Source organism: Amphichorda felina (assembly GCF_050947745.1).
Source record: "Amphichorda felina strain 45539 chromosome Unknown scaffold_4, whole genome shotgun sequence".
In the NCBI taxonomy this organism is placed as follows: Eukaryota; Fungi; Ascomycota; class Sordariomycetes; order Hypocreales; family Bionectriaceae; genus Amphichorda; species Amphichorda felina.
In genome coordinates this window covers 727,687-753,946 of record NW_028145046.1, presented here as the reverse complement: position 1 = coordinate 753,946, position 26,260 = coordinate 727,687, and the positions used below count along the sequence as shown (strand labels likewise).

General features: G+C 53.0%; 11 protein-coding genes across 11 annotated transcripts; 6 read left to right on the top strand and 5 right to left on the bottom strand.

Moving 5' to 3' along the window:
* Positions 1-615: 615 nt before the first annotated feature.
* ACO1O0_003998 (DUF3716 domain-containing protein) lies at positions 616-1,357 on the bottom strand (the record flags this gene model as incomplete). Its single annotated transcript, XM_083193441.1, has 3 exons — positions 616-806; positions 860-1,091; positions 1,178-1,357. The coding sequence occupies 3 exons, from the start codon at positions 1,355-1,357 to the stop codon at positions 616-618; spliced, it is 603 nt and encodes a 200-aa protein (XP_083050389.1).
* Positions 1,358-1,964: 607 nt separating this feature from the next.
* ACO1O0_003997 (PQ loop repeat-domain-containing protein) lies at positions 1,965-2,867 on the top strand (the record flags this gene model as incomplete). Its single annotated transcript, XM_083193440.1, has 2 exons — positions 1,965-2,561; positions 2,619-2,867. The coding sequence occupies 2 exons, from the start codon at positions 1,965-1,967 to the stop codon at positions 2,865-2,867; spliced, it is 846 nt and encodes a 281-aa protein (XP_083050388.1).
* Positions 2,868-5,660: 2,793 nt separating this feature from the next.
* Positions 5,661-6,745, top strand: ACO1O0_003996 (uncharacterized protein; the record flags this gene model as incomplete). Its single annotated transcript, XM_083193439.1, has 3 exons — positions 5,661-5,950; positions 6,002-6,483; positions 6,621-6,745. 3 exons carry the CDS (start codon positions 5,661-5,663, stop codon positions 6,743-6,745), a joined length of 897 nt encoding a protein of 298 aa, XP_083050387.1.
* Positions 6,746-7,451: 706 nt separating this feature from the next.
* Positions 7,452-8,322, top strand: ACO1O0_003995 (Alpha/Beta hydrolase protein; the record flags this gene model as incomplete). Its single annotated transcript, XM_083193438.1, has 2 exons — positions 7,452-7,911; positions 7,970-8,322. 2 exons carry the CDS (start codon positions 7,452-7,454, stop codon positions 8,320-8,322), a joined length of 813 nt encoding a protein of 270 aa, XP_083050386.1.
* Positions 8,323-8,721: 399 nt separating this feature from the next.
* ACO1O0_003994 (uncharacterized protein) lies at positions 8,722-9,883 on the top strand (the record flags this gene model as incomplete). The annotated part of the gene is made up of 2 exons (XM_083193437.1): positions 8,722-8,785; positions 8,865-9,883. 2 exons carry the CDS (start codon positions 8,722-8,724, stop codon positions 9,881-9,883), a joined length of 1,083 nt encoding a protein of 360 aa, XP_083050385.1.
* A 957-nt stretch (positions 9,884-10,840) lies between these two features.
* Positions 10,841-11,693, top strand: ACO1O0_003993 (uncharacterized protein; the record flags this gene model as incomplete). Its single annotated transcript, XM_083193436.1, has 3 exons — positions 10,841-10,877; positions 10,917-11,452; positions 11,529-11,693. 3 exons carry the CDS (start codon positions 10,841-10,843, stop codon positions 11,691-11,693), a joined length of 738 nt encoding a protein of 245 aa, XP_083050384.1.
* An 81-nt stretch (positions 11,694-11,774) lies between these two features.
* ACO1O0_003992 (uncharacterized protein) lies at positions 11,775-12,962 on the top strand (the record flags this gene model as incomplete). The annotated part of the gene is made up of 1 exon (XM_083193435.1): positions 11,775-12,962. One exon carries the CDS (start codon positions 11,775-11,777, stop codon positions 12,960-12,962), a length of 1,188 nt encoding a protein of 395 aa, XP_083050383.1.
* Positions 12,963-13,187: 225 nt separating this feature from the next.
* On the bottom strand, positions 13,188-13,870 carry ACO1O0_003991 (uncharacterized protein; the record flags this gene model as incomplete). Its single annotated transcript, XM_083193434.1, has 2 exons — positions 13,188-13,814; positions 13,847-13,870. The coding sequence occupies 2 exons, from the start codon at positions 13,868-13,870 to the stop codon at positions 13,188-13,190; spliced, it is 651 nt and encodes a 216-aa protein (XP_083050382.1).
* A 2,582-nt stretch (positions 13,871-16,452) lies between these two features.
* ACO1O0_003990 (uncharacterized protein) lies at positions 16,453-17,664 on the bottom strand (the record flags this gene model as incomplete). Its single annotated transcript, XM_083193433.1, has 3 exons — positions 16,453-16,553; positions 16,619-17,059; positions 17,199-17,664. 3 exons carry the CDS (start codon positions 17,662-17,664, stop codon positions 16,453-16,455), a joined length of 1,008 nt encoding a protein of 335 aa, XP_083050381.1.
* Positions 17,665-18,559: 895 nt separating this feature from the next.
* On the bottom strand, positions 18,560-19,999 carry png1 (peptide-N4-(N-acetyl-beta-glucosaminyl)asparagine amidase; the record flags this gene model as incomplete). Its single annotated transcript, XM_083193432.1, has 2 exons — positions 18,560-19,406; positions 19,461-19,999. The coding sequence occupies 2 exons, from the start codon at positions 19,997-19,999 to the stop codon at positions 18,560-18,562; spliced, it is 1,386 nt and encodes a 461-aa protein (XP_083050380.1).
* Positions 20,000-24,714: 4,715 nt separating this feature from the next.
* On the bottom strand, positions 24,715-25,194 carry ACO1O0_003988 (uncharacterized protein; the record flags this gene model as incomplete). Its single annotated transcript, XM_083193431.1, has 1 exon — positions 24,715-25,194. The coding sequence occupies one exon, from the start codon at positions 25,192-25,194 to the stop codon at positions 24,715-24,717; it is 480 nt and encodes a 159-aa protein (XP_083050379.1).
* Between the last annotated feature and the right edge of the window lie 1,066 nt (positions 25,195-26,260).

The window sequence follows — 26,260 nt, the reverse complement described above, 5'->3', positions numbered from 1 at the left end:
TAAAATTATTACTAAAGCTTTTATAAATAAAATTTAAAAAAGCTTATTAAAATAAAAAATTAAATTATTAATATTAAAATAATTATAATAATAATATAAGAGTTATTATATTATAAGATTAAAGTTTATTAAGTAAGCTATATAAAGGCTATTTATTTACTTTATAGATAAAGCGTATAGGTATAAGTTATATAGTTAGGTCTAGGGTATTTATTAGTAAGTAAGATTTTTATGATCTTAAAGCCTTTTATTTATTATATTTACTTAATTAATTATTATATATAAAATTATAAATAAAAAGATTATAATAATAATATTATTAAATAGGTTTATAAATAAAACTTAAAAAATATATTAAAATAAAGAAATAAAAGATATAAAAATATAATTAAAATAGTAATTAATTATATATTTTTAATTTTTAAATAATTATATATTTTATTAATATTAATAATTTAAATATTTAAAATTCCTTCTCTCTAGATTATTTCGGGATACTTAGGATTATTATAGTATTTAGCTAGTAATCTCGGTATAAGCCACAAACGATCTTATTATTATTGGCACCATAGCACCATTTCGTGCCATTACGGACCAGAACTATCCTATGCCTATTCACATCTCCTCGTCCTCGTCCTCATCGTCCTCCCTAAGCTCGCGCTGAATCTTGCGGAAGAGGCGCTGCTGGTCACGACCAGGCAGAGCGAGGAAGCTCTGGAAGAGCTCATCGGCCGTCAGCCTCCTAGCCCTCTGCGTAGGGCTAGGACGGGCAGGTCGGCCAGAGAACAAACCAGTGCCAGAATGTGCTATCCGTACATTTAGTATCCGAAATAATGTGAAATGGATCGTAATAACTCACGCTTGTAGTGACTACAGCCCGAGCCGTTGTTCTGCATCATGCAGTTACCACAGCCGCTGCCCATGGCAGGGTCGACGACACATTCTTTGAAACGGCCGTTACCGTCGCGGCACTTGCGGCATGCCCTATCACCAGGCATTTCGCTCCCGAAAAGTTGTATCATAGCCGCGGTGGCCTTGGTCGGAGTCATTTGCCCGAAAGTCATCTTAACGCGCGCATTCTTTTCCATCACCTAGTTGAAATTAAGATTGCGCTTGACCTAGTATGACGACTAGTTATTACGGACTCGAAACCAACCGAAATGAATAGAGTACTCACGGCTTGGGTGAATTCCTCGTTGGCGAGGGCGTGCAGCTTGAGCTTGTCGGTGGCGGCGTTGCTCAGTTCCAAGAAGATGTTTTTGGACTTGCTCGTGAGGGTGACGGGGTACTCGGGGCTGCAATAGTCGGCCAGCTGCTTACCCCAGCTGTTGGATTCGAGGATCTCGGGGTCGGACATATTCTACGAAGTTAGAATCGATACGAACCCGAAATGAGGCGAAATGGAACCTACGAAAGCGTCTGCGATGCGAGCGATTGGAATAGATAATGAGGGCTTTGAATAGATCAGAAATAGACCGAAATGTTAAACACGAGCGAAAAATAACTTACCTTGGCGCGCGGCGGAGTGGGATGTTGTGAGGGTAACGGGAAGGAATCAAAACACGGGTGCTACAGCATATTATGGTTATAACGGGTTACTGATGCGGGGTTATAAGGTACTAGACCTAATTAGGATATTCGTTTTTTTTTCGCGCATAAACCGGGGCATTACTACCCAATAGGAAATTCGCCCCTAGGGTAGACGTAACAAATTTTGAATTTTGACGCAGTCTCGCCTATCGTCCGCCGTAGATGTGGAGATGGTGGAGGTGGTGTCGACTTCTCAGTTCTCAGTTCTCACCACCCGGCACCCACTGGGGCTACCGACTCCTGAGGTCCAGTGAGCGCGCATCTGGAGCGTGTCAGCAAAAATTCCACTTCTGCCCAACCACGCGCCATCCCCCGCCATCGACAACTTGAACCGGTCAATTCAGGCCTCACGATCACCCGCCGCAACCGCCAAGATGGACGCCCTCCGCTCCGCCATCCAGCCCATCACCCACAACCTCCCCGCGCCCATCCGCGACCTCGGCGTGTCCATCATTGGCGAGCAGTGCTACAAGACTCTTCTCCTCGACGTCGCCCTCGACGACCAGCCCTGCCTCAAGCTCGCCATCAGCAAGGGCCTGGGCATCGGCATCATCGCCGCCTCCTCCATCGTCAAGGTTCCCCAGATCCTGAAGCTTGCCAACTCGCGCTCTGCTGAGGGCGTCTCCTTCCTGTCCTACCTCCTCGAGACGAGCGCCTACCTCATCACCCTCGCCTACAACTACCGCAACGAGTTCCCCTTCAGCACCTACGGCGAGACTGCCCTCATCCTCGGCCAGAATGTCGTCATCTCCGTCCTCGTCCTCAACTTCAGCGGCCGCGCCAGCCTCGCTGCCGTCTTCATCGCCGCCGTGGCCGGCAGCGCCGCCACTCTCTTCGCTCCGAACGTCCTCGACATGCAGACCCTGGGCTACTTGCAGGCTGGAGCTGGTGTCCTGAGCGTCGCGAGCAAGCTGCCTCAGATTGCGGCCATTTGGAAGCAGGGTGGAACCGGCCAGCTTAGCGCCTTTGCCGTAAGTTAACATCCCGCACTCCTCTCCAAAAGATTGGTGCTCATAGCAATGCCCTAGGTCTTCAACTATCTTGCCGGATCTCTTTCGCGAATCTTTACGACCCTCCAGGAAGTCGACGACAAGCTGATCCTGTACGGATTCATCTCTGGCTTTGCCCTCAATGCGATCCTCGCGCTCCAGATGGTCTACTACTGGAACGCTCCGTCGGAGAAGGCCAAGGGGAAGCGAAAGGCGGCGCCCGTTGCGGCGGCGCCCACTGCCAGCCCCTCGCCTAAGAAGGGTCCTACCACCCGCCGCCGCGGTTGAACATTTCGAACTCTGATAGACTTATTTTTTGTAATTGGCATCTTTAATACCATTATACGCCCCAGGCCTGGAGGCCTGCAACCATCTTGAAAACTTGAAAATGACAAGTCCTGCGAAGTCTTACTCCTGTATCAAAGTCATTCTACGGCCCTAAAACACGCTCTCGAGAATTGCAAAAAAAAAAAATCATACCCAGGCATCCACGAGTGACGCCGTAAACCTTGTAACTCCGCGCCGTTGGCAAAAAACTCCAGCAGGCCCCCAACGCCATCCTAACCTTGTCACATTCGCATCGCACAATCAGCATTGGCCCAGCCGACGTTCCCTACAGCAACAGGCCTCCCAGCACATCGGAGGCACCGTTTCTGCTCCCCGAGATTGCTGACGGAGCAGCTGAAGCACACATTCTTCCCACACGAGCTGCATGCCGACCCTTGGACTCCATCGCCATCAATGTCCATGCCGTCGTCGGTGCTAGCAAGGGTCCCTCCGCAATCCTCGCAGTCTGACAGGCAAGCCGAGGTCTGTTGGTTGAGTGAGGGTACCGGTGCCCTGGGTGTAGAGTTGATGTTCCAGAATCGATGCAGGGACTGCTGGGCTGCCGGGGTGGCTGCGGGCGTGGGCGCGGCGGCGGCGGAGTGGTCCTGGTCGTCGAGGACCTGCTGCAAGTCGGAGGGACGCTGCTGAGCCGAGTATAGGAGGCCTAGTGTGCGCTCTGGAAGTAGATTGTAAGTACTCGATAGGCTATATGTGAAGGGATGGAAGGGAGGGGGGGATTGGCATACGGTGAACCTCCTCATCTGAGGGTCTGCCATTGCGGAGGCGCTTGAGGGTGCGGCTGTTGAGGTGCGCGGGGCCCAACATGCTCGAGCTAAATATGGCGAATGGGCTATTGTGTGAAGGCGACGATGAGGTTGAGGAGACTGATGATGAGGGGGAGGAGCAGAGCTCGGACGTGGAGCGCTTGCGCTTGAGCACCATTGTTTTCGAGAGGGAGTTTGCTTGTCGAAATTCGGCAGGAATATTGTGGATAATGTTGCCGAATGGTGAGGCAATGGGTCTCTGATGGGATATACGGTATTTCGTAAGGTTGTTGTGCAATTGATAGATGAAGAGAGACGGAGGATGGAGGTTGTTTGAGGAGGGTGGCTGTCATCAACGCGACCAGGCGCGCTTGAGGTGGAGAGGTGGGACGTCGCCAGGGATTGATCGCGTTGAGTGCTTCGCGTCTAAGTAGCCCCACAACGTCAACGGCTGCATCTTCCTCGCAGCCTCGGTGTTGCCTAGATGCATCATCCTCTTACATTAGATGGACGACCTTGACTATCCGCTTCCAATAATCTAGTATAAACAACCCCCGGCCCTTTCTAAATCTCAATTCGGGGGCATCCTATGGCCCATGACTATTCTCCATGGCTTCAGACTGGACACCACCGTCGGTACGGTGGTTCTAGTGGAGCCTCCGGACGGCCCCGCCAGGGCGCCGAATTCCACTCCGCCATCGACTGCCTTTCTCGGGTCCACACTTCCCGAGTTGCAACTTTGGTTGACGGTCGAGGCCCCTCAACAATGACCTTGTTGTTGTTTCGTGTTCGTGTGCAAAGAGCACCCTACATCCGTCAGATTTGTCGTCGCTCATATTTGCAGGTTATAGCTTGACCGCCTGGGCGCTCGTAGGAGACGAGGGAGGGATGTTTAGTTCAAGTGCGGTGATTGTGTCAGTGGGATGTGTGATGCCCTTTTCTCTCTGGAGCTACGACCCACATTGCGTCCCACGGTCTCACCCTCCCTGCCAGGGCCCAACAGGCTGGCATCAGAAGAGGCCCAAATATAGACCACATGACGCCCGCCTAGAGCGTGGCGCACTAATACTACTACTGAATAATAATCGATCGTTCGGCGCTACTATTGATACTACTTGCTAACGTGTGTTTCCTCTAGAAGCGTGACACTAACACCCTCCCCCCCTTCCCTTGAGAGGATAAGCAAGATATTATAGAAACATAGAGATTCTACTAAATAGCTAGCTTGCGAAGGAGCAATCAGGTAAATTTGACCTCTTCCGGAGAGAAGTTAATGGTTATTTTAGAGTCAATGTAACGGCCGATAAATCTCTTCTCTCATAAGGGGCTCCTTTTGCTTTTTATCGAGAATAACTATTGCAAGAGGCCGTATAGTCACATTATCGCGGCGCCCATGTATAGCCATCTTGTTCTTTAATTCGTTAAGGTATTCAAGTCGACAGTCCTCCAGAGGTGGAACCAATAGTATTCGTCTCCCGGTTTTGGTGAACTGAATGCAACAAATGACACCCCGGAGCTTCAAAGAGCTCTCCCTCCGTAACCCTTGGGGCGCCCTATCTGGCAAGACTCTAAACGCCAAGCTGACCCAGAGCAGTAGCGCACGAATGGCAGTTGAGACTAGTAGCACCACGTTTTCCAAGGAGGAGGAGGACTCAAGATCGCAAACACATTACTTGCGACCGGGGTTTCTAACCCATGGGTGACTGCCGAACGCACCCCAGTCTCCCGGATTCTCCGCCAATGAGGGCCCGGTTTCAAATATAGAGCTGTTACGAACTTACGAAACGAACCCACAACCCCTGTGCCTCGATGGCTTCAAAGGGCAATTGCGGAGTAGACATCCGTATCTCCTACCCGAGGGCGGCGCAATTGTATAAATGAGATCAAAGCCCTGCCTCGGTAATGCCGTCATGGCTCTGTACTTCTAAGCCTTCAACTTGGGCTTCTTGTTACTCAAACTAGTCTTGGCCATTAACAAAACATCGTGAAAATGAAGGCCTCTATTCTCTCTTTGCTCGCGATTGCAGCTACTGGCACGGCCCTGGACGCCTCCTCCCGGAGCGACGCCGACCCTCGCGTCTGGGAGTCTCTGCAAAATGTCACTCCCCGCTCTAACCGCCCTGTATCCAACAGGCCCTTCAAGAGACAGGATGGATGGAGCCCACCAAGCGAGCTCACAACACCGCTGCAAGAGGTCTGGCAGCATTGCCTGGACACTTATTCTAACGGCCTCTTCGATTTCTACAACTACGGCTGGGACCAGGTCATGGCCACGCAAGGGTGAGAGTCCACATGTACCAGGCGCAAGAAGAGATACTCACAAGGCAAAAGAACCATCAACTACTGTGTCCGATGGGAGTCGGACACGACAGTGACCGAAGCCCAGCGCACGGAGATTGCCTCCAAGTTGGCAGAGCAATACCAGCTGTGGTTCGAGTGGCTCTACGGCTACGACAACTTCCCCTACAGCAAGATCGAGGTCAACGTGGTCGGTTGGGCCGTCCGCGATGAGGGCATCCTCGAGGGCTCCACCGATGGCATCGACGTCTACACTAACACGGACTCGGAGGGCGCGCCCGAGTGTGCCCCCGCCTGCGGCCGGTTCTTCCACCAGGATGGCGACTACAGCGAGTGCCCCGGCGGCGAGGACCGGCACTACGACCACTCGCTCTGGCTCACGGATGGGTTTGAGGGCGGCGCTGGTGGTGACTGGGGGCAGAGGGTCGGGAGGGAGTACTTCATGGAGGCGCTCGGGTTGCCGAGCATGCACATCATCCTCCACGAGATGGGCCACACTTTTGGTCTGGACGACTGTAAGTCAAATATCCTGTTCTCCACCGCGAGGTTTCAAGAAGAATAAATGCTGACAATTTTTGCTGTAGTTTATGGTAATCGAAACCCAGCCCCCTGGATGCTCCATGATGGAGAAGTGGACGCTAACAGGTCGCAGACTGGACTCCCACGGGGATTGAGAACTTCATCATGCTGGCGGGATCTTCCACTGAGATTACCGACTTTGATGGATGGATGTTGCGCAACTGGTGGTATGAGCTTTCACGGGAGCGCGGCTGGTAGGCTTGGAATGGGACTGTGGGCAGGATTCCTCGGCTCTACTGCTCGTATAGGTAGCATTTTAAATTTGTCCATATCAACCGGTTGAATTGAATGTGAACTGCAAACTTATGGCACTTTAATTATCTTAGCGGTCTGCCCAGTTTGGTTTACCTTGCGTGTCTTCAATTTGAGTTGCCCGTTGAGTGGAGATGATTGGTGATGCTATCGGCGGCGACTTGCAACGTCGCAGTAGCAGAACCGTGAACAAGACATAAGGTCCGCGGATGGCGTTCTCGCTTAGGTATAAGATGCACGGTTATATTATCAATGTCTAAATGCTAAATGTTTCAAATCGAGTTCGAAGTATTTCTCTCCTTGTCCTTCCCAATCGGGCTATTTGCAGTCCCCTCCGACTCCATCCCACCGAAGCGCTCCAATCCTTCTTCTAGGCTTATACCTGCACTCTAGGTTGATCCTCTCGGCTGTAGTCTCGTAATGCTACCGGCAGAATGTGTGACGTATATGCAAATACACGGCACTTGACATCGGCAACGATCATGGTCAGTTTCAGTATGAAATTGCCTAAAGCCAACGTCAACAACTACTAGTATGCGTTCAGCTCGTGAGCCAGCCTTGAAGATATAAAATGCCCCCTCAAGACCACGGCTTGAAGCGATGAACAACTCAATCTCCTCTCCACAGTTTCTAACTCGAACCAGCTGCCAAAATGCCCTCCAAATCTGCAATTATCCTCCAACTCGCTGCCATCTCTGGTCTCGCGGCCGCCCAGTCCCCGGGATGTGGCCTTGGTCCCATCGAAAGCGGCACCAAGACGGTCGACATCAACGGCCAGACCCGCGAGTACATCCTCAAGGTGCCAGATAACTACGACCCAAACATCCCCCACAGGTTCATCATCGGATACCACTGGCTAGGCGGCAGCATGCACAACGTGGCTGACGCTGGCTACTATGGCCTTGAGCCGCTGGCCCAGGGTTCAGCCATCTTTGTTGCGCCCCAGGGCCTCGACGCTGGCTGGGCCAACACGAACGGGGCCGACATTGCCTTTACGGATGCCATTGTCGACAGCGTGCTGAATGGGCTCTGCATCGACGAGGCACAGATCTTTGCAACTGGCTTCAGCTACGGCGGCGCCATGTCCTACTCCGTGGCTTGCTCTCGACCTGGTCAGTCCTCCCCACAAGTACGCAGTCTGCATTGTTACTGATTCCAGTGCCCATCTAGACGTCTTCCGCGCCGTGGCCCCCATCGCTGGAGCCGAGCTGAGCGGCTGCGATGGCGGCACAACGCCCATCGCCTACCTGGGCATCCACGGGGTGGCTGACTCGGTGCTGGGCGTCGACCGCGGGCGGGCCCTGCGCGACAAGTTCCTCTCGCTCAACGGGTGCGCGGCCAAGGACGCCCCCGAGCCCCAGCCTGGCAGCGGGAGCCACATCAAGACCGAGTACACGTGTGGCGACGGGTATCCCGTCTGGTGGATCGCGCACAGCGGGGACCATGTGGCCGACCCGGCGGATGCGGATGGCTCGTACTGGGCGCCTGGCGAGACGTGGACCTTCTTCACCGAGACGGTGTGATGCTTTTGCACATGGTCTTCGCTGTGATCCTGAAGTGTTAGGTATGGCTCATGTGCGGGGAGATGGAAGTTGGGCTATTTTGTCTGGTTATAGCCTGCAAGCATGTAGAAGGGGGGGGAATCAGGACGAGGCAGGAACGAGGCCCGATTTCAATAGACCTCGACATGGATGACAACAGCCCCTGCTAAAAATAAATGCCGACAGCTTTGCTCGCTATCCGATATAAGACCGAAGAGCGAAGACGTAATTTGCCCCAATTTCTCCCCGAGGAATTATCCCACTTCTACTCCGTAGTTGATCCCGTCTTGTTCAGGTCATTCACTCCTTCACAGCCCATGGTGGGTGGCCCATCAGGGATCCAGGGGACTTTCTCCACCAACTTCACCAGGCTCTAGAGAAATGGGCTCCCTGAATGTCAATTTCGAGGAGGCGAACCCCGACGTGGAGCGCGGCTCAAAAGCAGGTATCCATATCTATCTCTCCTTTACCCGACAACCTCCGTGTCTCTGGCTGATGGGGATGGAACTCTAACTCGGCTTCAGGTGTCGTTCAACAACGCACGGACTATAGCAGCGACAATGCTGGTCGCGGCTCCAGGACACGGCCATGGACAGGATGGGTTATTAAATGTTATTCCTTCTTCTTCGAGGATGGTTTTGCAGCATTCTTCTGCATCCCTCTGATCATCCCCCTTGTCCTGATTGCCCAGCGCAACACTTTTGACGAGGCCCAGTGCCGCTTGAGGGAGCTGCCATGTGGCTTTGGAGGCGACGAAGACGCCTACGGCATGGGAATCCGCCTCGGAGTCTACCTCCAGTGGTTCGCCACCTGGCTGGTCAGTACCGTGCTGCACGACGAAGAGCGGGGGCTCATGGCCACGTCGGTCGTTTTCAGCGCCTCCCTCATGGTCGCCGTGCTGGTGCTCACTTTTACCCAAGGGTGCACCTACTCTGTCGAGATCATCATCATGCTCTATATTATTGTTATGACTTTATTTCTCGCCTCCGCGACTAAGACGGCCCGCGATATGTCCGACCTGATAGAGAAGCATGAGTCTAGTGACCCCAGACATTCTCTCACACCAATGTCCCGGACAGCTCGAGTCAGCAGCTTCCTCGTCAGCCCGGATCACTCCAAAGGTATACGTGGCTGGGTGTCGAGTACGGGGGTCCTCGAATCTCTCGTCATGGGCTATACCTGTTGGTTCTGGGTCCGGAGAGCTGTCGGCACGGATACGACGTTTGCCGAGACGCCATGCGGGACGTCCTTTTTCCTCTTTGCCCGCATTCAGTCATCCGCAATCCCAATCGCCAGTGGCTTTATATGCGTCTTCTGCTTCCTTCTGCTGATCTTAGACTTCCTGGGATGGATACTGCGTAAGATTTTCCGCCCAAGTCTTGCAGAATCCATTGAGGTGGTAGTGATCCTTATCATTTTTCTCCCCATCGGTGTTTCGGTTCTGGTTTGTCTGGTCTATGTGATGATTCGGGACAGGGTTTCTTCCGGAACAGACACGGACAGCACTTTCGTGTCTTACTGGGACAAGCTGGGACAAGTGTGAGTTTCTAACCTATACCCCTTGCCCTCCAGAGGCTCAGTTGCCGGTGGATTCTAACTCTCAGCACTCAAGGGGCGGCTCCATATTTATGTTGGGCATGGTCGTCATAGTTATCATTGGAATCGAGCTATCGCTAGTTTGGAACGGGGTCGAGGGGGTATACTCCGTCGACTCAACAGGCCAGCTCATCCCGCTCTGTATCGGCCTTATGAGCCTTGTGCCCCTGTTCTGGAAGCTGGTACGGAGGCAATTTGTAAGTGTGGCATTCCATTCTTTCTCCTCTTTCATCGCGGCTCCAACTCCTTAGCTGTCATTTTGATTGACCATTCATTCCCAACTTTTAGTCCGGTGGCAATTCTATTAAAATCTCTACAAAAGATGGGGATAGAGATTTCGACCAGGCTAGGCGTACAAGCCAGCTGTTGGATATTGGAACTGTGTCGGGACAGGAATCTGGCGGTGTGCGTCGCAGACGATATTCAATTTGACTTGGGACTCGGACTCGTTGACGAATAAGTGCTTGCTTGTGAGTATTCCCCATCACTCCCTAGGGAGCTTAACCTGGTTTACAGGGGAGCTTCGAAGATGACTTGTGGAGACGACTGGGCATCTGGAGTGGCGAGCCGCACCGTAGGGATCTTCCCGAAGATGGTGCCTCATAGTATCCACCAGGCGCATGAGGATGAGGAGATATTGAGACTAGCGCCTGCGACTTCTGCAAGCCCGGATCCCTCCGTCACTCCGTCAGTGGATGATGAATCAGAGATACGGGGTTCCCACACTTTCCGGTACCGGCCATGCATGGTGATAAGAGAATTGGAGAAATAGACGTGATCGTGGAAAAAGATGCGTACACGTCTGGGCCCCCTCACTTCGACGACCAGCCAGATGCCCTCGATTTAGATTGCTTTTCCCCAAACGAACATCAAAACCCCCACGTCGTATTAAGCTATATTAACCATGCCCGGCTGTGCGCGATCCTGCGCCGACTGCTCGTGTAAGAGCAGCAATGGTCCCATAACCCACAAGACGGTAGACATCGAGGACTACTACTCGCGCTTTCTCGAGGCCACAGACCGCATCGCACAGCTCGAGAAGACGATCCACAGTCTTGGCGGCCGCGTCGATGCGCCAAAAGACGCGCAACCCGCATCATCCTCCCCCAAGCCGCTCCGGTCCAAGTCGTGGTTCAACGACAGCAGACATGCCGTCCAGACAGCCATCTACCTGGAGCGGTACCAGAACTACGGGCTGACGCCCAGGGAGCTCATGTCGGGGAAGCCCATCATCGGCATCGCCCAGACAGGATCCGACCTGAGCCCCTGCAACCGCCACCACATCGAGCTGGCCAAGCGCGTGCGCGAGGGCATCCGCACTGCTGGCGCCATCGCCTTTGAGTTCCCCACGCATCCCATCCAGGAGACGGGGCGCAGGCCCACGGCTACGCTCGATAGGAATCTCGCCTACCTGGGCCTCGTCGAGCTGCTGCATGGGTATCCCATCGATGGCGTTGTGCTGCTGACCGGGTGTGACAAGACCACTCCGGCGTGTATCATGGCGGCCGCGACAATGGTTAGATGGACCCTGGCCCCTTGAGCTCCCCCCTCCCCCCCCCCCTTTTTGAAAGGAACTAATGAGTCATGTTCAGAATCTACCGGCCATCTGTATGAATGTCGGTCCGATGCTCAACGGCCACGACGGCTCGCAGAGGCTGGGATCCGGCACCGTGGTGTGGAAGGCGGACGAGCTGTACGCCACCGGCGAGATCGACTTTGAGCAGCTGGTATCCATGATCTCCCAAGGGCAAGTCTAGACGGAAATTGTCTCCTAAACAACAACACCCTGACTGACAAGTCAATACAATAGTGCTCCCTCCGTCGGCCACTGCAACACCATGGGGACGGCTTCCACCATGAATGCCCTGGCCGAGGCACTCGGCATGGCCCTCCCTGGCTCGTCGGCTATTCCTGCTCCCTACAAGGAGCGTGGGCAGTGTGCATACGAGACTGGGCTCCGGATTGTCGAGATGGTCCGAGCTGACCGCAAACCCAGCGATATCCTGACGCGCCAGGCCTTTGAGAACGCCATCAGGGTCAACAGCGCCATTGGAGGCAGCACCAACGCCCCCATCCATCTCAATGCTATTGCAAAGCACATGGGGCTGGAGCTCACCAACGAGGACTGGTATAGAGTGGGCTTTGAGGTTCCCCTTCTCCTCAACATGCAGCCCGCGGGACAATATCTCGGGGAAGACTACTACCAGGCTGGAGGAGCACCCGCCATCATGGCACAGCTCCTGGAAGCGGGCCTCCTCTGGCCAGATGCCCTGACGGTCAACGGAAGGACCGTGGAGCAGAATGTCAGGGGCAGCGTCTCCAAGCTGCCCGACGTGATCCGCCCGCTGTCGAATCCCCTCCGTCCAAATGCAGGATTCATCAACCTCAGCGGATCCCTCTTCGACTCGGCCATCCTCAAGGTTTCAACCATCAGCCCATACTTCCATCAGAAATACCTCTCCAATCCAAAGGACCCCAACGCCTTCGAGGGCAGGGCGGTTGTGTTCGACGGCCCCGAGGACTACAGGAAGAATATTGACAACCCCTCGCTGGGAATTGACGAGAAGTGCGTGCTCGTGATGCGAGGCTGCGGTCCCATCGGCTTCCCCGGCGCCGCCGAGACGGTCAACATGCGGGCCCCCAACTACCTCCTGGCGGCAGGCTGCGAGGGTCTTCCATGCATAGGAGACGGCCGTCAGTCCGGCACATCGGCGTCTCCATCCATCCTCAACGCGAGCCCCGAGGCCGCTGCCGGTGGCAACCTAGCCATCCTGGAGAATGGAGACACGATCCGCGTGGACCTCAACACCCGCCGCGTCGACGTGCTACTTCCAGAGGGCGAGGTGGCGAGGCGCAGAGAGAAGCTCGAGGCTTCCGGGGGCTACAAGTATCCCGAGAGTCAGACGCCGTGGCAGGAGCTGCACAGGCGCGAGACGGGCCAGCTGAGCGAGGGGATGATCCTGAAGCGTGCTGCGAGGTACCTGAGTGTGGCTGAGAAATGCCCAGTCCCGAGGCATAATCATTGAAGAACGCTTGGATCACCATGGGCCTTTTTGTTTGTTATTTAGGCGTTTTGAGAGGCATGCGTATTGTGCAACTTTTATCATCTCTACTTCCCACGCAATTTTAGATCCTTTTGCATTTTTCCAGTCAATCAAAATATGGGTAACAAAGTCCGCGGCCGAAAGGTGACGGGTGAAGGAGAAATGACATTTACTTTGTCTCCCCTATAAGCCCTGCTATGTACGTCTTTACTTGTGCTTGCCCAGGAGATCCTCGGCCTTGTGGACAGCCTTCTCCATGAAGCCCTCCTTGCCCTGCTGGTTGTTGCTGCCGGTCTGGTAGTCCTGCTGACGGTTGCCAGAGGATCCATAGGAGTCATTGCCGCCACGGGACGAACCGTAGTCGCCACCGCTGTCGCCAGCGCGGCCACCAGAGCCGTAGGAGTCGCCGTGGGAGGACTGGAGGCCACCGCCGTTGCCAGAGCCGTAGCTGTCCTGGCCCATTCCCTGGCCCGTGCGAGAAGAGCCATAGCTGTCCTGGCCCATTCCCTGGCCCGTGCGAGAAGAGCCATAGCTATCCTGGCCCATTCCCTGCCCCGTGCGAGAAGAGCCGTAGCTGTCCTGGCCGATTCCCTGGTTCATGCGAGAGGAGCCGTAGGAGTCGTTACCGCCCATGCCGGAAGACCCGTGGGTGTTGCCGGTGTGGCCGCTGGTGTCATACGTATTCTGGCCCAGTCCCATTCCAGAGTCTTGGCCCATCCTGGAGGAGCCGAAATCGTTGGCTCCGGTGCGGCCGCTGGAGCCGTACGAGTTGCCGCCGGAGCCGCCGTACTGCTGCATGGGATTGTCAACCTCCTTGTGGCCTTTGTGGGGAAGCTAGGGATCTGATATGAGGGGGTGGGACTCACGTTTTCGGTGCCGCGGTAAGACATTTTGAACTTGGGAGAGGATGGGTCTCGGTGTGAAATTATTACTGGGAGCTTGGAGAAGGAAGATGCAACTGTAGCAGTAATACTTCAGATGACTAGCCAACAGGCTCTGGAGGGCCAGACGGACCAGCCTCATTTAAATACATCATCTGGCTGGCATGGTGATCCAACATCGGAATATCGCTCGATGGGCTCGAGGACGTCACTGAGACCTCCGTTGTTCCTCTTTGGGCATGGTACCAAGCTCCAGTCCGAAGTGTAAGTGACCTGGCCCAGTCCCAGCCTGGGGCAGCACCACCTTCCCCACAGCGATGATTCGGGTCTGCTGTCACTACAAGGGGTCCGGGACATCCGTGAGACATTTAAGTCTTGCACGGCGGCGAATTGAATCGACCTGGGCCAACAGGGTTTAATTTCCAAGGGTCCTTCTGTGACTCTGTGGGGCGACCCGGCCGTGCCGCCGTGGTGGATCCGGGGTCCGGCTCCGAGTCTCCGGCTCCAGCGCTCCGGACCTGCGACCGTGTGTGATGACAAGTGATACGGACTACTGGGGAAGGGCGGGATGTTTCTACCGCACTACAGATTGAATACAGGTGACAGATCATCAATTTGATAATTATCTGCGTCTATTATTCCTCACACTAATACACTAAGCCCCAGGCCAACCTGTGCTGAAATTAAGTTGGGCGAGGAACCCTTTGCTTGACCCCTCAAATACTAAGCACAAGCCGTCTAAACTCCAGTGGTCCCGTCTAATTTCCCCCCAAGATCTCGTCTATATTGAATCATGTTTCTCGTGCCGTCTTTTCAAATCAATCGTAGCCCTGCGTCTGCTCATCGCCTCTGAATCTGAAGAGGATATTCAACGTGACCAGCGTGCCCTAGTGGTTGGCCACTGCTGCTACCGGTGGTGTTTCCACGTCAGGCGACTCCAGCTGCTTATGAGCGGAGCGTGCCTCGTGGTGCCTCGCTTTGCACGACGCTCGGCGTTTCCAAAGGCAGTGGATGAGGAACCCGATGAGGCCGGCACCGACGAGCGAGCCCACGACGATGCCTGCGATGGCTCCTCCCAGGGAGTCCCAGCCGCCCACTTCGTCGCTGTCGCGCTGAGTGAACGCGGGCGTATTTTCTCGTGCAGCAATGTCTACTGTGTCGGGCTGGTCGGTTGGTATTGACGGGGTGGTGAGGGACCATGGGAGGTCGTCTATGGGAGAACTCGGAGCCATCTTTTGTATGGTTGGTTGTCTTTGTGTAAGAATTGTCTTTGCAAGAAGGGATCAAACTGACTGATGGCTTCTGGATTTAGACGGGGCTTGAGTGAGGCATTGGCGACGCTTTTATCTTATTGAAGAACCTGAAGGGGCCCACTGTATACCGAGGACTTTTCGTCCCTGAGGACTTCATCGATACGTGTTGAGGTGTTGGATGGCACCATAGTCTCCGGCGGAATCCGACCGTCGGTGAAAGGTTTTCAGGCGACCGACGGCCACATTTATCTGACAGATCTCATGTGAATTCCCATGCCGGGGAGGACATGGATGTGGCCATGCCCACTTATCACCGTGCATGTGAATCCCAGAGTCGTGGCAAGGGGAGAATTGAAATACTGGTTATGTCACGCTCCCTAAGCCCATTACCGCACTCATAGATCCCTTGGGTCCTATACCAGAATGTCGGACTTGCACCTAGTATTTCGTAAAAGCTTGACCTGCAACTACAAGGACAAGGGTCGACCGCGGGCCGAGGTGTGTACATGGGCTACTATTCGAACTAGTTACGTATCTCTCATGCCAACTCAAAATCTGCCGAAAAAGATCGATAAATCCCGGATTCGCCATGGATGGTGACGATCTACTTCCGTATCGGATACGCCGATTTGCCCAAGGATCAGTCGGCAATTCGGAACAACGTGCCATGCCGGCATGCAAGCACGGCGATCCTGAGTATGATGGCTTTGAAATTTGTCCCTATGGCTCTGAAGAGAGTCGCATTAGATCAGCCCCTGATAGCATTTTAAGCCGGTTATCATTATATAGGCAAACCTCGAAAACCCCAGTCGAACCCCTAGGCAGAATATGAATTGATTAAATATAGGTAAGCAGTGTCGCTATGACGGCATACAAGAATGTGGAGAACGCCGGCGGACACGGAGCGATAAATCATATGTCCATATATACCCCTGCTCGAAGGGTGGCATCTCTCCGAGCATCATACTTTCGTACATGCATAGTACTTTAGGCTGATGGCCGGGGTTTGTTGAGCGCGAAGGTCCGGGTGACCGACCGATCCTAGGGCCGACCCAGGATCATCTCGCTGCTACCAAAGACACCGACGCTGGGCCTCGATACTCCGTTGCGCCGTTCCCGGCCAACTGTTCCAATGTGCTTAGAAGCTCATATTCCCACCTGAATATGCCGTTGGCCAAAGACCATTTCGGGACCCGCCAGGACCAGGACCAGCACCCATTATTTGCGACCCATCGCAGCCCTATGCTAGAACCTAAACAAAGAAAGACAAATCTGAATCGCAACGATTCATACTTTCGCAAAAGTAACCCTCGACGCCAAGCCGAGCAAACGAATAATTTACCACTCTCCCCATGCACCATAGCGACGTCCCCAGCCGCCGCTGTAGCCGCCTCGTCCAGGGCGTGATCGTCCGAACCACTCCGAGTATGAGCTATAGTCTACGACCTCGTCAGTCCTTCCCTTCCACACCCAATATGATCAATAATGATTTTGAAAAACTCACCTCTGACCTGGCTGATCCCAAGCTGATCCGCCACATTCACATACCCCTCGCTTACCGTGCCCCGACTCTTCTCTACGCGGCCCACCATGGCCCCTGGGTCCGCGCCCTCCCACTCGCTCCGGCACATCGGGCACGTCACCTTGCCGCTGCCGCTCTTGGTGCGCGCCCACGTCTGGAAGCACTCCTGGTGCATATTCTGGCCGCAGGCGGCGCGGCACCACACAATCGCCTCACCCTTCTCCTCCAGCTCCGAAAAGCAGATGGGGCAGTCCCCGTCGATGGGCTTGCGCTTGTCGGCGTCTTTCCCATCCCTCGCCGACTCGGGTGAGTCGATGGGCGGCGCCGAGGCAAAGATCTCACGGAGCTCTGAGCTAAGCAGCGCGAGCTGGTACACTAGGTTGAACGGCGCATTCAGAACCTTTTTCATGACCTGATGGCAGCCTGTGAGTATTACATGTTGTCTTGGTGACGGGCTGAAGGGAAAGACCCACAAAGACAATATGTTTGCACTGGTTCCCTTTCTTCGCATGGGGACAGTCACAATCCGGCCTCCGTCCAATTGACACAGTATAGACATTACCCGTCGACCCCGTCAGCTCGACCACCTCACCGGGACACTCGTCCGTGCCGGTGCGCCTGCGCTCCAGCACAAAGAAGCGCTGAGTCATGGCACGATCGTAGATCTCGCTGAAGCTCCGCGGCTCCTGGGGGCGAAACCTGCGCAGGCGTTTCTCCTCAGCGGGCTCATCCGGCGTCTTCTTCTGCCTCTTCTGCTGCTGAGGCGATGTCTGCGGCGCTCGGGGTGCAGGCATCCAGGGTCGTGGCGCAACGGGCCACTCAATGTCAGCTTTCCGCTTCCTGCTCGATGCGGACACAGGTGCAGGTCCATCTTCAGTGAGATCGATGGGGATATGCGGGCTGCTGCCCAGCTTGGCCGATGTCGCCACGCATTGGGTGGTGGAAGCTTGAGGCCAACCGCGCTTCGGCGCTGGGGTGTGCTGGTGGCCCGACGTGCGACCTGCAGATATACGCGTGCCGCCGCCCATTATCAAAAGACGCGATGCCTTACGATAATTCAATATTGGCGCGATAAGTAGGCAAAGACGAGTGAGCTGGAGATGACGTCTTTTTGAAAAGTCACGATGCTCCTGAGAGTGTTTGCCATGCATTTCCTAATTGGGAGACGCTTTAATCTTCACCCGCACCACCAATCATTACGATCTCCACACGAAGTCACGTGTTCCACTGGGAACATTGGATCACGATTGTCAATCAAGAGCGCAACGGCTTCATTTTGAATGGGACAGGCATTCGATTGCAAAATCTATCCCTGATGTACCAAACTACCATCCTTCTCCTTTGGCCCGTAACCCTAGTACCCGCACTGCAACGCTGATGCAAAACCCATGACGAGACGAGCAAAAAACTTCAACCGAACGCCGAGAGCTGGGTTGTATCCCGTCCCAGCTCTTCCCTTGCAGGGAACGAATGCCTGAATATTCGCCCCATGTGTCCCATTCGCCCCGGGAACATCCCCAAAAACAGCTCCAACCCGATATCCAGCCACAAATGAAACTTAGTCAAGTGTTGTTGTTATTGTAGAAGGTACATGTCCCATCTTTCGACGGGGGCCACTGCTTGCACAGATGACCAAGTAGTTTGTGTGGTATAAGTAAACGCCGACTCTATGCAGAGACCCGTGTGGAAAGTTAAAAGAAGTGATAGTATGGCGGACAGGCCGTTTCGATGTAGTGATCGAGCTCAGATAAGTCCGTGGACATAGATGAGGCCGTAGAAGTCGTGGATATTGGTCGTAGAGGTATATATCGTAAAGATGACGACGTTGTATCAGCAGCCAATGGTTTCCATCGGGCAACTGTCCACCGTCGATAGTATGTAATTTCCAGATAAGAAGAAGTTGTGACCCATGCGGCCCAGCGTTCAAGGTCTGCGGCTTGGGTCACGGGGCGGCTGGAACTGCTGGTTGTGGCCGTTTTGGGCCAAGAACCCCGAAGAACCAGTCTGTCGGCTCGGCTGCTCAGCAGGCAGCTTGTGGTCCTGGCCTCGAGCTCCAGTAGACCGACTGGAGCTAGATGAGCTGGAGGCACCGGGAACAAGGTCAGTGACGGCCTGGGCAATGGTGGCCACCACGTATCCTCGGAGTTCTCGGTCTTCTCGCTGGTCTTCCTTTTCCAGTCGGAAGCGCTCATCCTTGCCCATGTTGGTTCGGCGGATGTTCTTGATCTCCTGAGTAATGTAGAGCAAGACCTCCTCGGGACACCGGTTGCGCTCCGAGGCGTTCTCCGACTTGCGGACATAACGCCTCGTCACGTCGGTTGCACCATCGATGGAGAAGGCAATGCAGTACGACATTTTCTTCCCCCAGCCCTCAGTATAGAGCCTCGGATTGTCCCAGGCTTCTTCGCAAGCGTCCACATGGATCCATCGGCGCTGATGATCCGAATAGACCTCTGTCCATACATGGTCCTCCGCATTCCACACCCAGCGCACGCGTCCACCGACCGCGCGGCAGAGCATGCTGAAGCAGTTGGCCCATTCGCCAACACGACCACGTCGGGTCTGCAGCAGCCGCCAAACGTCGCCAAACCGAGGAAATCGCTCATATGAGCCGCAGGAGTGGGCCGAACATCGGTAAAGCTCGACCCGCAGGGCACCACAAGCGCTCTCCTCAGGAGTCGGTGCGGTCATGCCTTGGGCGACGGTAGGCGAGAGGCAGAGCTGGCATGCGGGATTGTTGACCCATGTGAAAAACGATCGCTTATACCACCTGGTATGATGTTAGAACCAGAGCCATCAGATCAATAAGAGGAAAGCAACAAACCTAAGCAGTGCCCTGATGACGCAGTCTTGGTATCCCCATTCAGGCTTGCGCCCGTCGCCCATACTCTCAGCCTCGGCTTGCAAGACCTGACTCTCCTCTTCCGCCTCGCTGTATATCCGGTCGAGTGGGATAATTTGCAGGGCTTCATCCAACAGGCCAGGGTTCTCATATTTTGTCGGTGTCAAGGAGAGGCTGATCAAGAGGTTGCGGAATTTCTGTGACTCGCGGTCGTGCACAGCCGGGGGTGTGGGGATCATAGGAAGATGTCGAATGGAAGAGTAGGAAGGCGGAGTTGCTGGTCCGTGAGACGTTGTCGGCCGGCTGTGGGAATCAAATCCAGGAGCTCGCAGGTTGGCGCTCGAGGCGCGCTCAGCGAGGCCAGGTGAAGGTGATGCATGCCGTGACGAGGAGCGCAAATCGTTCATGCGCTTATCCCGGAGCAGGCCCTCGAACCGCACCCGCAAGTCATGGGCCCATTCCTCGCCATAGTCATCGTGCGCAGGGGCACTCGCATCGATCGGGGTGTTCCGATCCGCCATGGTGATGCCGAAGTTAGTTCAGCAATGGCGGAGTAGTGTTACGATGGTGAGTTGGGTTCCTGGCCAAGGTGTCCGTCCTCAGGTCAGGGTGAGGTTGATAAAAGAGAATGTGATCGGAACGGCGACGGGAACGGACAATTGATACCGTCGCCGATGATGGTGGCAGGCGTTGCCTTTCGTTGTTCGCAGTGCGTGGTGGCCGGGTTGCGTCGTCGTCAGCTGGGGGGATTCGTGGACCTCTCGAGTCGCCACAGGGCCCAGGCTCCCCTAAGCGACTAGCAGTACGTCGTCGTAGGCGTCGCCTCTCGGTCGCTGATTCCGGAGTCGTCGTCTTTGCGAGTAAAAGAGCATCGAGGTATCACGGAGGGATCGTGGTCAACTGTAGCATGCACCTCGAAATGACCGCGCAGCACTGAAGCCGTAGATATGGGATTGAATGGGAGAATGGGTGAAGGGACGCTGCGTGGGAGTCTGCCTGAACCAAGAAGGAGTGGGGAGGAGGGGGGTGGACCCGGCGACAAGCGTTGCGTTGCGTACGCTGCGTTGCGTTGCCTTCCAGAGACTCCAGCCGGGAGGGTGGCAGTTTACGCGTCAGCTACGGCGCTGCAGCCAATCAGGGGCGCCCCGATACCCCAGCAGGCGGTCTGCGAGGCTCAAGCTTAGGTACCGCTACTTCCCCCGACCTGCTGGCCTGCACAACATGCGCCACACAGGCCCCAGCTGACTGCGTCAACCTGGCCAAATTCAGAATAGCGCTGCCGCTGCTGTTGCTCTCCCATCCCTCACTCAAAACTCAGCTGTTACCAGAGGCTTGTGCATTTGTTGTGCACCAATTATGTCTGAATTCTTCCGAAATGACCTGATGGAATGGCCAACGTTTGCTCGCTCTGGAGAAAGAAAACAACTAACAATAACCGCTTGGGCTTAACTTGGATTAATTCAATTATGACTTAAAAAGAAAGAAAAAAGAAAAGCAATATAGGCACTCGATTTGCCTCGAAATTATGCCCTTTTTTTAAGCTCTTCAATGATAAATATCTAACTTAGCACCCCTTAATAATGACAATGCCCCGATTCGCTTATAAAAACCTAACACAGTCACTCTCCTACCCTGCAATTTAAGCTTAACGGCCATTCCTTCGAAGATCACGTAATATTTTGATCTGAAAGACATTGCTCAATCGAGATTCCAATAGCCATAAACAAATAGCGGTGAATTTTGAAAGTGACGGATTTAGTATATCGCCACCTAGAAGGATCGCAAGCTCGAGGTATTCACAGCGCAAGTAGATGTGGAACATCCACGCCCTAAAAGCCAGAGCTAACTCAGCACTCTTGCGCAACACCGTAATGCCAACCGCTAGAACCTTGCTCTCGGGCGCCATATATGATTAAATCTACCTATACTGATGTACTTTACAGCTCATGTTCGTCTGCACCAACACTGGCTGGCCAAGCCATGTAAGTAAATTCCTAATATAATCATAAAAGATAAATCCAGGTATATATAAACACAGGCAAAAATAAAGTACCTCGTATTCACCATTTAGCCCGGCGGTTGGCGCGCCCACATCCACCGACTACACACCCCTTGCCATTGGCATCGAAACTCACGGCTCACTTGTTTGTTCCGCCAGAAGCTTCAACATGACGGACACCTAGTCGGGCATTTATGGAGAGCTTCTTGGTTCAACGTAACGGGCGTGTCTCGACAAAATTTATCAAACCAGCTCCAGCAACAATGGAACAAATTATTGGTCGGCACTTGGTCCATGAATTGCTCTTCATGTTGGCTGACATACGGTAAGTAAATGAGGAATATCGCATATACCTATGAGATTATTAAGTCAAAGGTAAAGAAATAAATAGACAATTCTCAACTATTCACAACTAGTATTTTTGAAGCGGACAGCGAGAATGGTGAAATGACTGTAGTTTGTGGGTTGAATCTGCTCTCTGGCAGTTAATATTATACGTATTGTATTGTTGACTGGCCTAACAACAGCGTGATTTCAGAGCAAGAACTCCCATTAGAGAGGAAAACATTCTTTCGGAGCTCAATAACAAACATCTCGACCATCTTTGACAACTAGTATGCCCGGATCACATCGATAAAATCATCAAGGGCGACGGGGAGGGTGTTATTATTGGACCGGCTAACTGGTTTAAATATGCTTTTAATATCGTGTGAATTCTAAGAAACGTCTCTTATTTTAAGAGAATGAGGAGGTTATATGTGGCTAGCTTCCATAGTTTTGTCAGGCCTGCCTTCATCTCGGATAGACCGAGAGAGACAGGCAGAGACGGTATTAAAGTTTATTCTATAATTTAGACCACTGAAAAATATTGTTGTGATTATGATTAATAATTAGTATCAGATAAGTTGAAAATATTATTATCTCACTATATTTAAATCTACGAATGTTTTATAATTCTGTGGTTGATATCGTTGTAAAGAACTAGATTTGTAGGAGTTTGCAGATCAAGCTATCACTTATGACATCGCAACCGAGCTGCTGACCTTTTTGGGAAGTTATAGAAAACGGACTGTGAACAGGGTGCAAGCACGGCCATAAACCGCCTCATTGGGTACCATATCGTACCAACGCTGGCCTTGAAGGAGTGAGTGGGTGTGTTCAAAAGAATATACAGCTATGCAAGCGTTGGCTAGCCGGTTTTGATTATCGAGTACGTGCTGGATTAGGAGACTTAGCCACGGCTCAGTCTTAAAGTAGCATTGCTCCTCAACCGCCACAACCGCCACAACCGCTGGAAGGGACGTCGGCCATCTTCAACGCTGGCGATGGCACGTAATCACTCCTCGATAAATTCCGTCTCAAAAATGTGAGAGTCGTCGTGGCGGATGCGGCATCCCTTCGCAAAAATGCATTCCTTCAGCATCAACATGCAAAGTTGTCCTCAAGGTCCTCAAACAGCGGGCTTTACTGGGCGCAGGTTCTTCAGGGTCCAGATGAAGACGGGGAGAAGCGGGCGATTGCGCAGCCCTGAGTCCAGGTACCGGTACCTGGGTCGCTTACGGAAAGCATCAGGGGAAGGCGATGACGAGGCATTGTCGTCCACTTTGGGTGTGGCACAGCATTGAACAACCACAAGCCCCCTGTGGCAGTTCCGGTGGCTCAGGCTGCAACTTCTCATGTCCATTACCTTGGGTAGGTGACTTTAACAAAAAAGCGTGTGGAGATTCTCGTTGATTTATGAATGCAGTGCGGTTCCGGCGCCGGAAAACTGCCTGGTTGCTGTTCAGTCGCAACCCCACACCTTCTCAGTTAACCACTCCACTGACTCCAGTAGATATTGCTTCTGCCTTCACCTTGATTCATGGAACGGAAATAAATCCAGGCAATACTCCATACTTTCTGACTGCTAACCTGGAGAAATATGTCCCTGCTTTACAATAACAAAGAATTAACCACTATAACCTATCCGTACATACAAGGCATTGGATGGCATATCCAGGTTACCTTGAAGCCCATACTTCCTTGCTCTACATGCATCAGCTGAGGCAGATGTCTGCTATCACGAGGTATAGTGATTGATCTAGGTAGCGACCTGACAACAAGGCAGGCAGACATTAACTACGTACTACTTAATAGTCGTTACTACTCTGCCACATGGTTCAGCCCCATCCGCGAGTGAACACATCACACGTTGTACACCAACACTATCGCAAAGACTTTCAATCCCGCCAACTTGTTCTCCCCTATCCATGGCATCGGGCCTCGAAGCTATCATAAACCGCCCACGGCCAAGCACCCTTCAGAGATTCTGGTGCCCCCCGCTCGTCTTCCTAGCGCAGACAGTCTACCATTACTGGGCAAGACGTATCCTCCCAGCTGAACTGCCCATAGACTTGGTCACCGTAGTGTGTATTTCAGACATGCGTAATTATTAGCCCGCGCTGCCCGGCGGGGATACCCTCATTCATGCCGGCGATCTGACCCAATCTGGGTCTTTTACTGAGCTCCAGGCTACGATTGCTTGGCTTCGTCGCCAGCCCCATCCGTACAAGATTGTCGTTGCCGGGGATCATGATCTACTGCTGGAACCAAGCCAAGATCGTAGCCTTAATGCTGCTGCAAAGCGTGAGCAACTAGACTGGGGCGACATCATATACTTAGAGAACTCGGAGACTGTAGTTACATGCGCCAACGGCCGACGGCTTCATGTGTATGGGAGTCCACAGTCACACAAGCATGGGAACCGGACGTTTCAGTATCATGGGAGCCACGATGCATGGAATGAGACGGTGCCATCAAACACAGATATTCTGGTCACCCACGGTCCACTGCGAGCTCATCTTGACCTTAATCTGGGATGCAATTATTTGCTTTCGGAACTGTGGCGTGTCCGCCCAAAGTTGCACGCCTGCGGACACGTAAATGAGGGGCGCGGGCAAGAATGGCTTGTTTTCGATCAGCTGCAGCACGGTTTCGAGACGACGCTTATTGGGAGAGGGGGTGTTTGGAATTTCTTGAGAGTTTTGGTTGAGCTACTGCGATGGCTGCTGTTGTCTAAGCTTTATAATCTTCGTATAAAAGCTCGAAGCTAACTCGTGAATGCAGCAATAGTGGGCGGGTTGCGTGATGAGGAGAAACGGGTGGCCATCAAAGTCACGATATAAAAGACAGGGCGGCCTGTATTATAAGCCCCCTGGAGCTTAGATAAATTTCTTTCTGTTCCCAAAAACACATCCCCTAAGCCTCGAAGGAAAACTCTTGCTCCCCCATGGCCCAGATGTCCTGAAGGATATCGTCTGAATCATCCCCGTCCTTCTTCTCTCTCTTTTTCTTCCGAAATATCAGCTTTTGCTCCTTCTTCGCATTTAACTCGGGCTCTCGGAACTCTTCAAGCTCGGTCGCTGTTCGCGCCTTCGTTAGTGAAAGATCGTAATAAGAGACGGCTTCCCAAACCCCATCCTCGAACTGCAAACCGTTGACTTGATCCACGAACAAGTTGAGCTCTTCAAAGCTAGGGAGGTAGACCCAGCCTTTGTCGGTCGGCGGTTTTTGGTTGCGCTCGATCCCCACTGCACTTGGATTATACGCGGAGAAAGTCTCGTACAGTTTCAGGGCTTCCAACTTGGGTCCATTATCATCCTTCCATGTAACTCGAGCAGCAAAAGGAAAGAACTCATGAGGGCCCGGACTTTTACGGAAAAGCTTCTTGTCTTTCATGTATTGTCGTTGAGCACGCTACCCTATAAAGACTCGTCGACTAGTAGTATGCTTAATATGTAGGGTGGTATCATACGAGAGTAGATTGGCAAGTACCTCTAAAATACGCACGGTGTCGTTGCCAGCGTTGTGTTTACAGGCCGAAGAAACTATTATCGCTGGCCTGTCGTTTTGGAACTCATTTTTGAAACCTAGAGCGAGTAACGTGTCGTGCAGGCTGGGGATAGTCGAGAGGTTTGATGACTGCATAGTTATTTCTTGGAGGTCTACCCATGAGGAGAAGCAGAGAAGCACTGGAGAAGCCCTGGATAGGTAGACAAGACTTGGATTTCGAAGAAAAGGGAAAACCCCACCAGGACCAAAACGGGCAATCGAAATGGTGGATTGGGCAACAAGGTGGGTGGAATTGCTGTCAAGACGTCAACAACAGTCCTCCCCACATCCTCAGCCTGGACAAGTGTGGGCTCCCCGTTCCAGAGCGGCCCATGATGGGTTTTGCTCCTTTCTCTTCCAGCCACTTGAATACAGGTAGTGTGAATATTGTCATTTCGATGTAGGGTTTCGAGGGAGGCTGGCCGATATAAGAGTTGGTTGCCCACAGGAGCGAGGAATGAAATCCCAATCTCGCAGATGACCGCGCCTTTTTCACCCCAAGGTTCAGCATCGACGACAACAAAGATGACTGATGAAGAGGCATGATTCTTCAACGATTCCTGACTTGGGATATTCGCCCGCCAAAGGTCTATCCAGCTTCGGGTGTGAAATGGTGGGCTTGAGTAGTAGCGCATGGCAAATCTTGCCTATTCCTAAATGATAGCAGTAAGAATATAATATGGGAAAGTGAAGAAATAGCGATGGTTGTACCTGTCCATGGAGTTATCAAGTAGACATGTAAACAACGCGCGACACAACTCCCCACCCGCACCCACGTGGCAAATGTGGAAGGTACTTATAATTACATGAGCAAAAAAGGGCTGGTATCTCGGACAACAGCAGTATGGGTCAAACCTGGGATCTACCGCCTCTTTTTTTTTGTTGGAGGGTTTGATAGGTTTAGCGGCTTGTT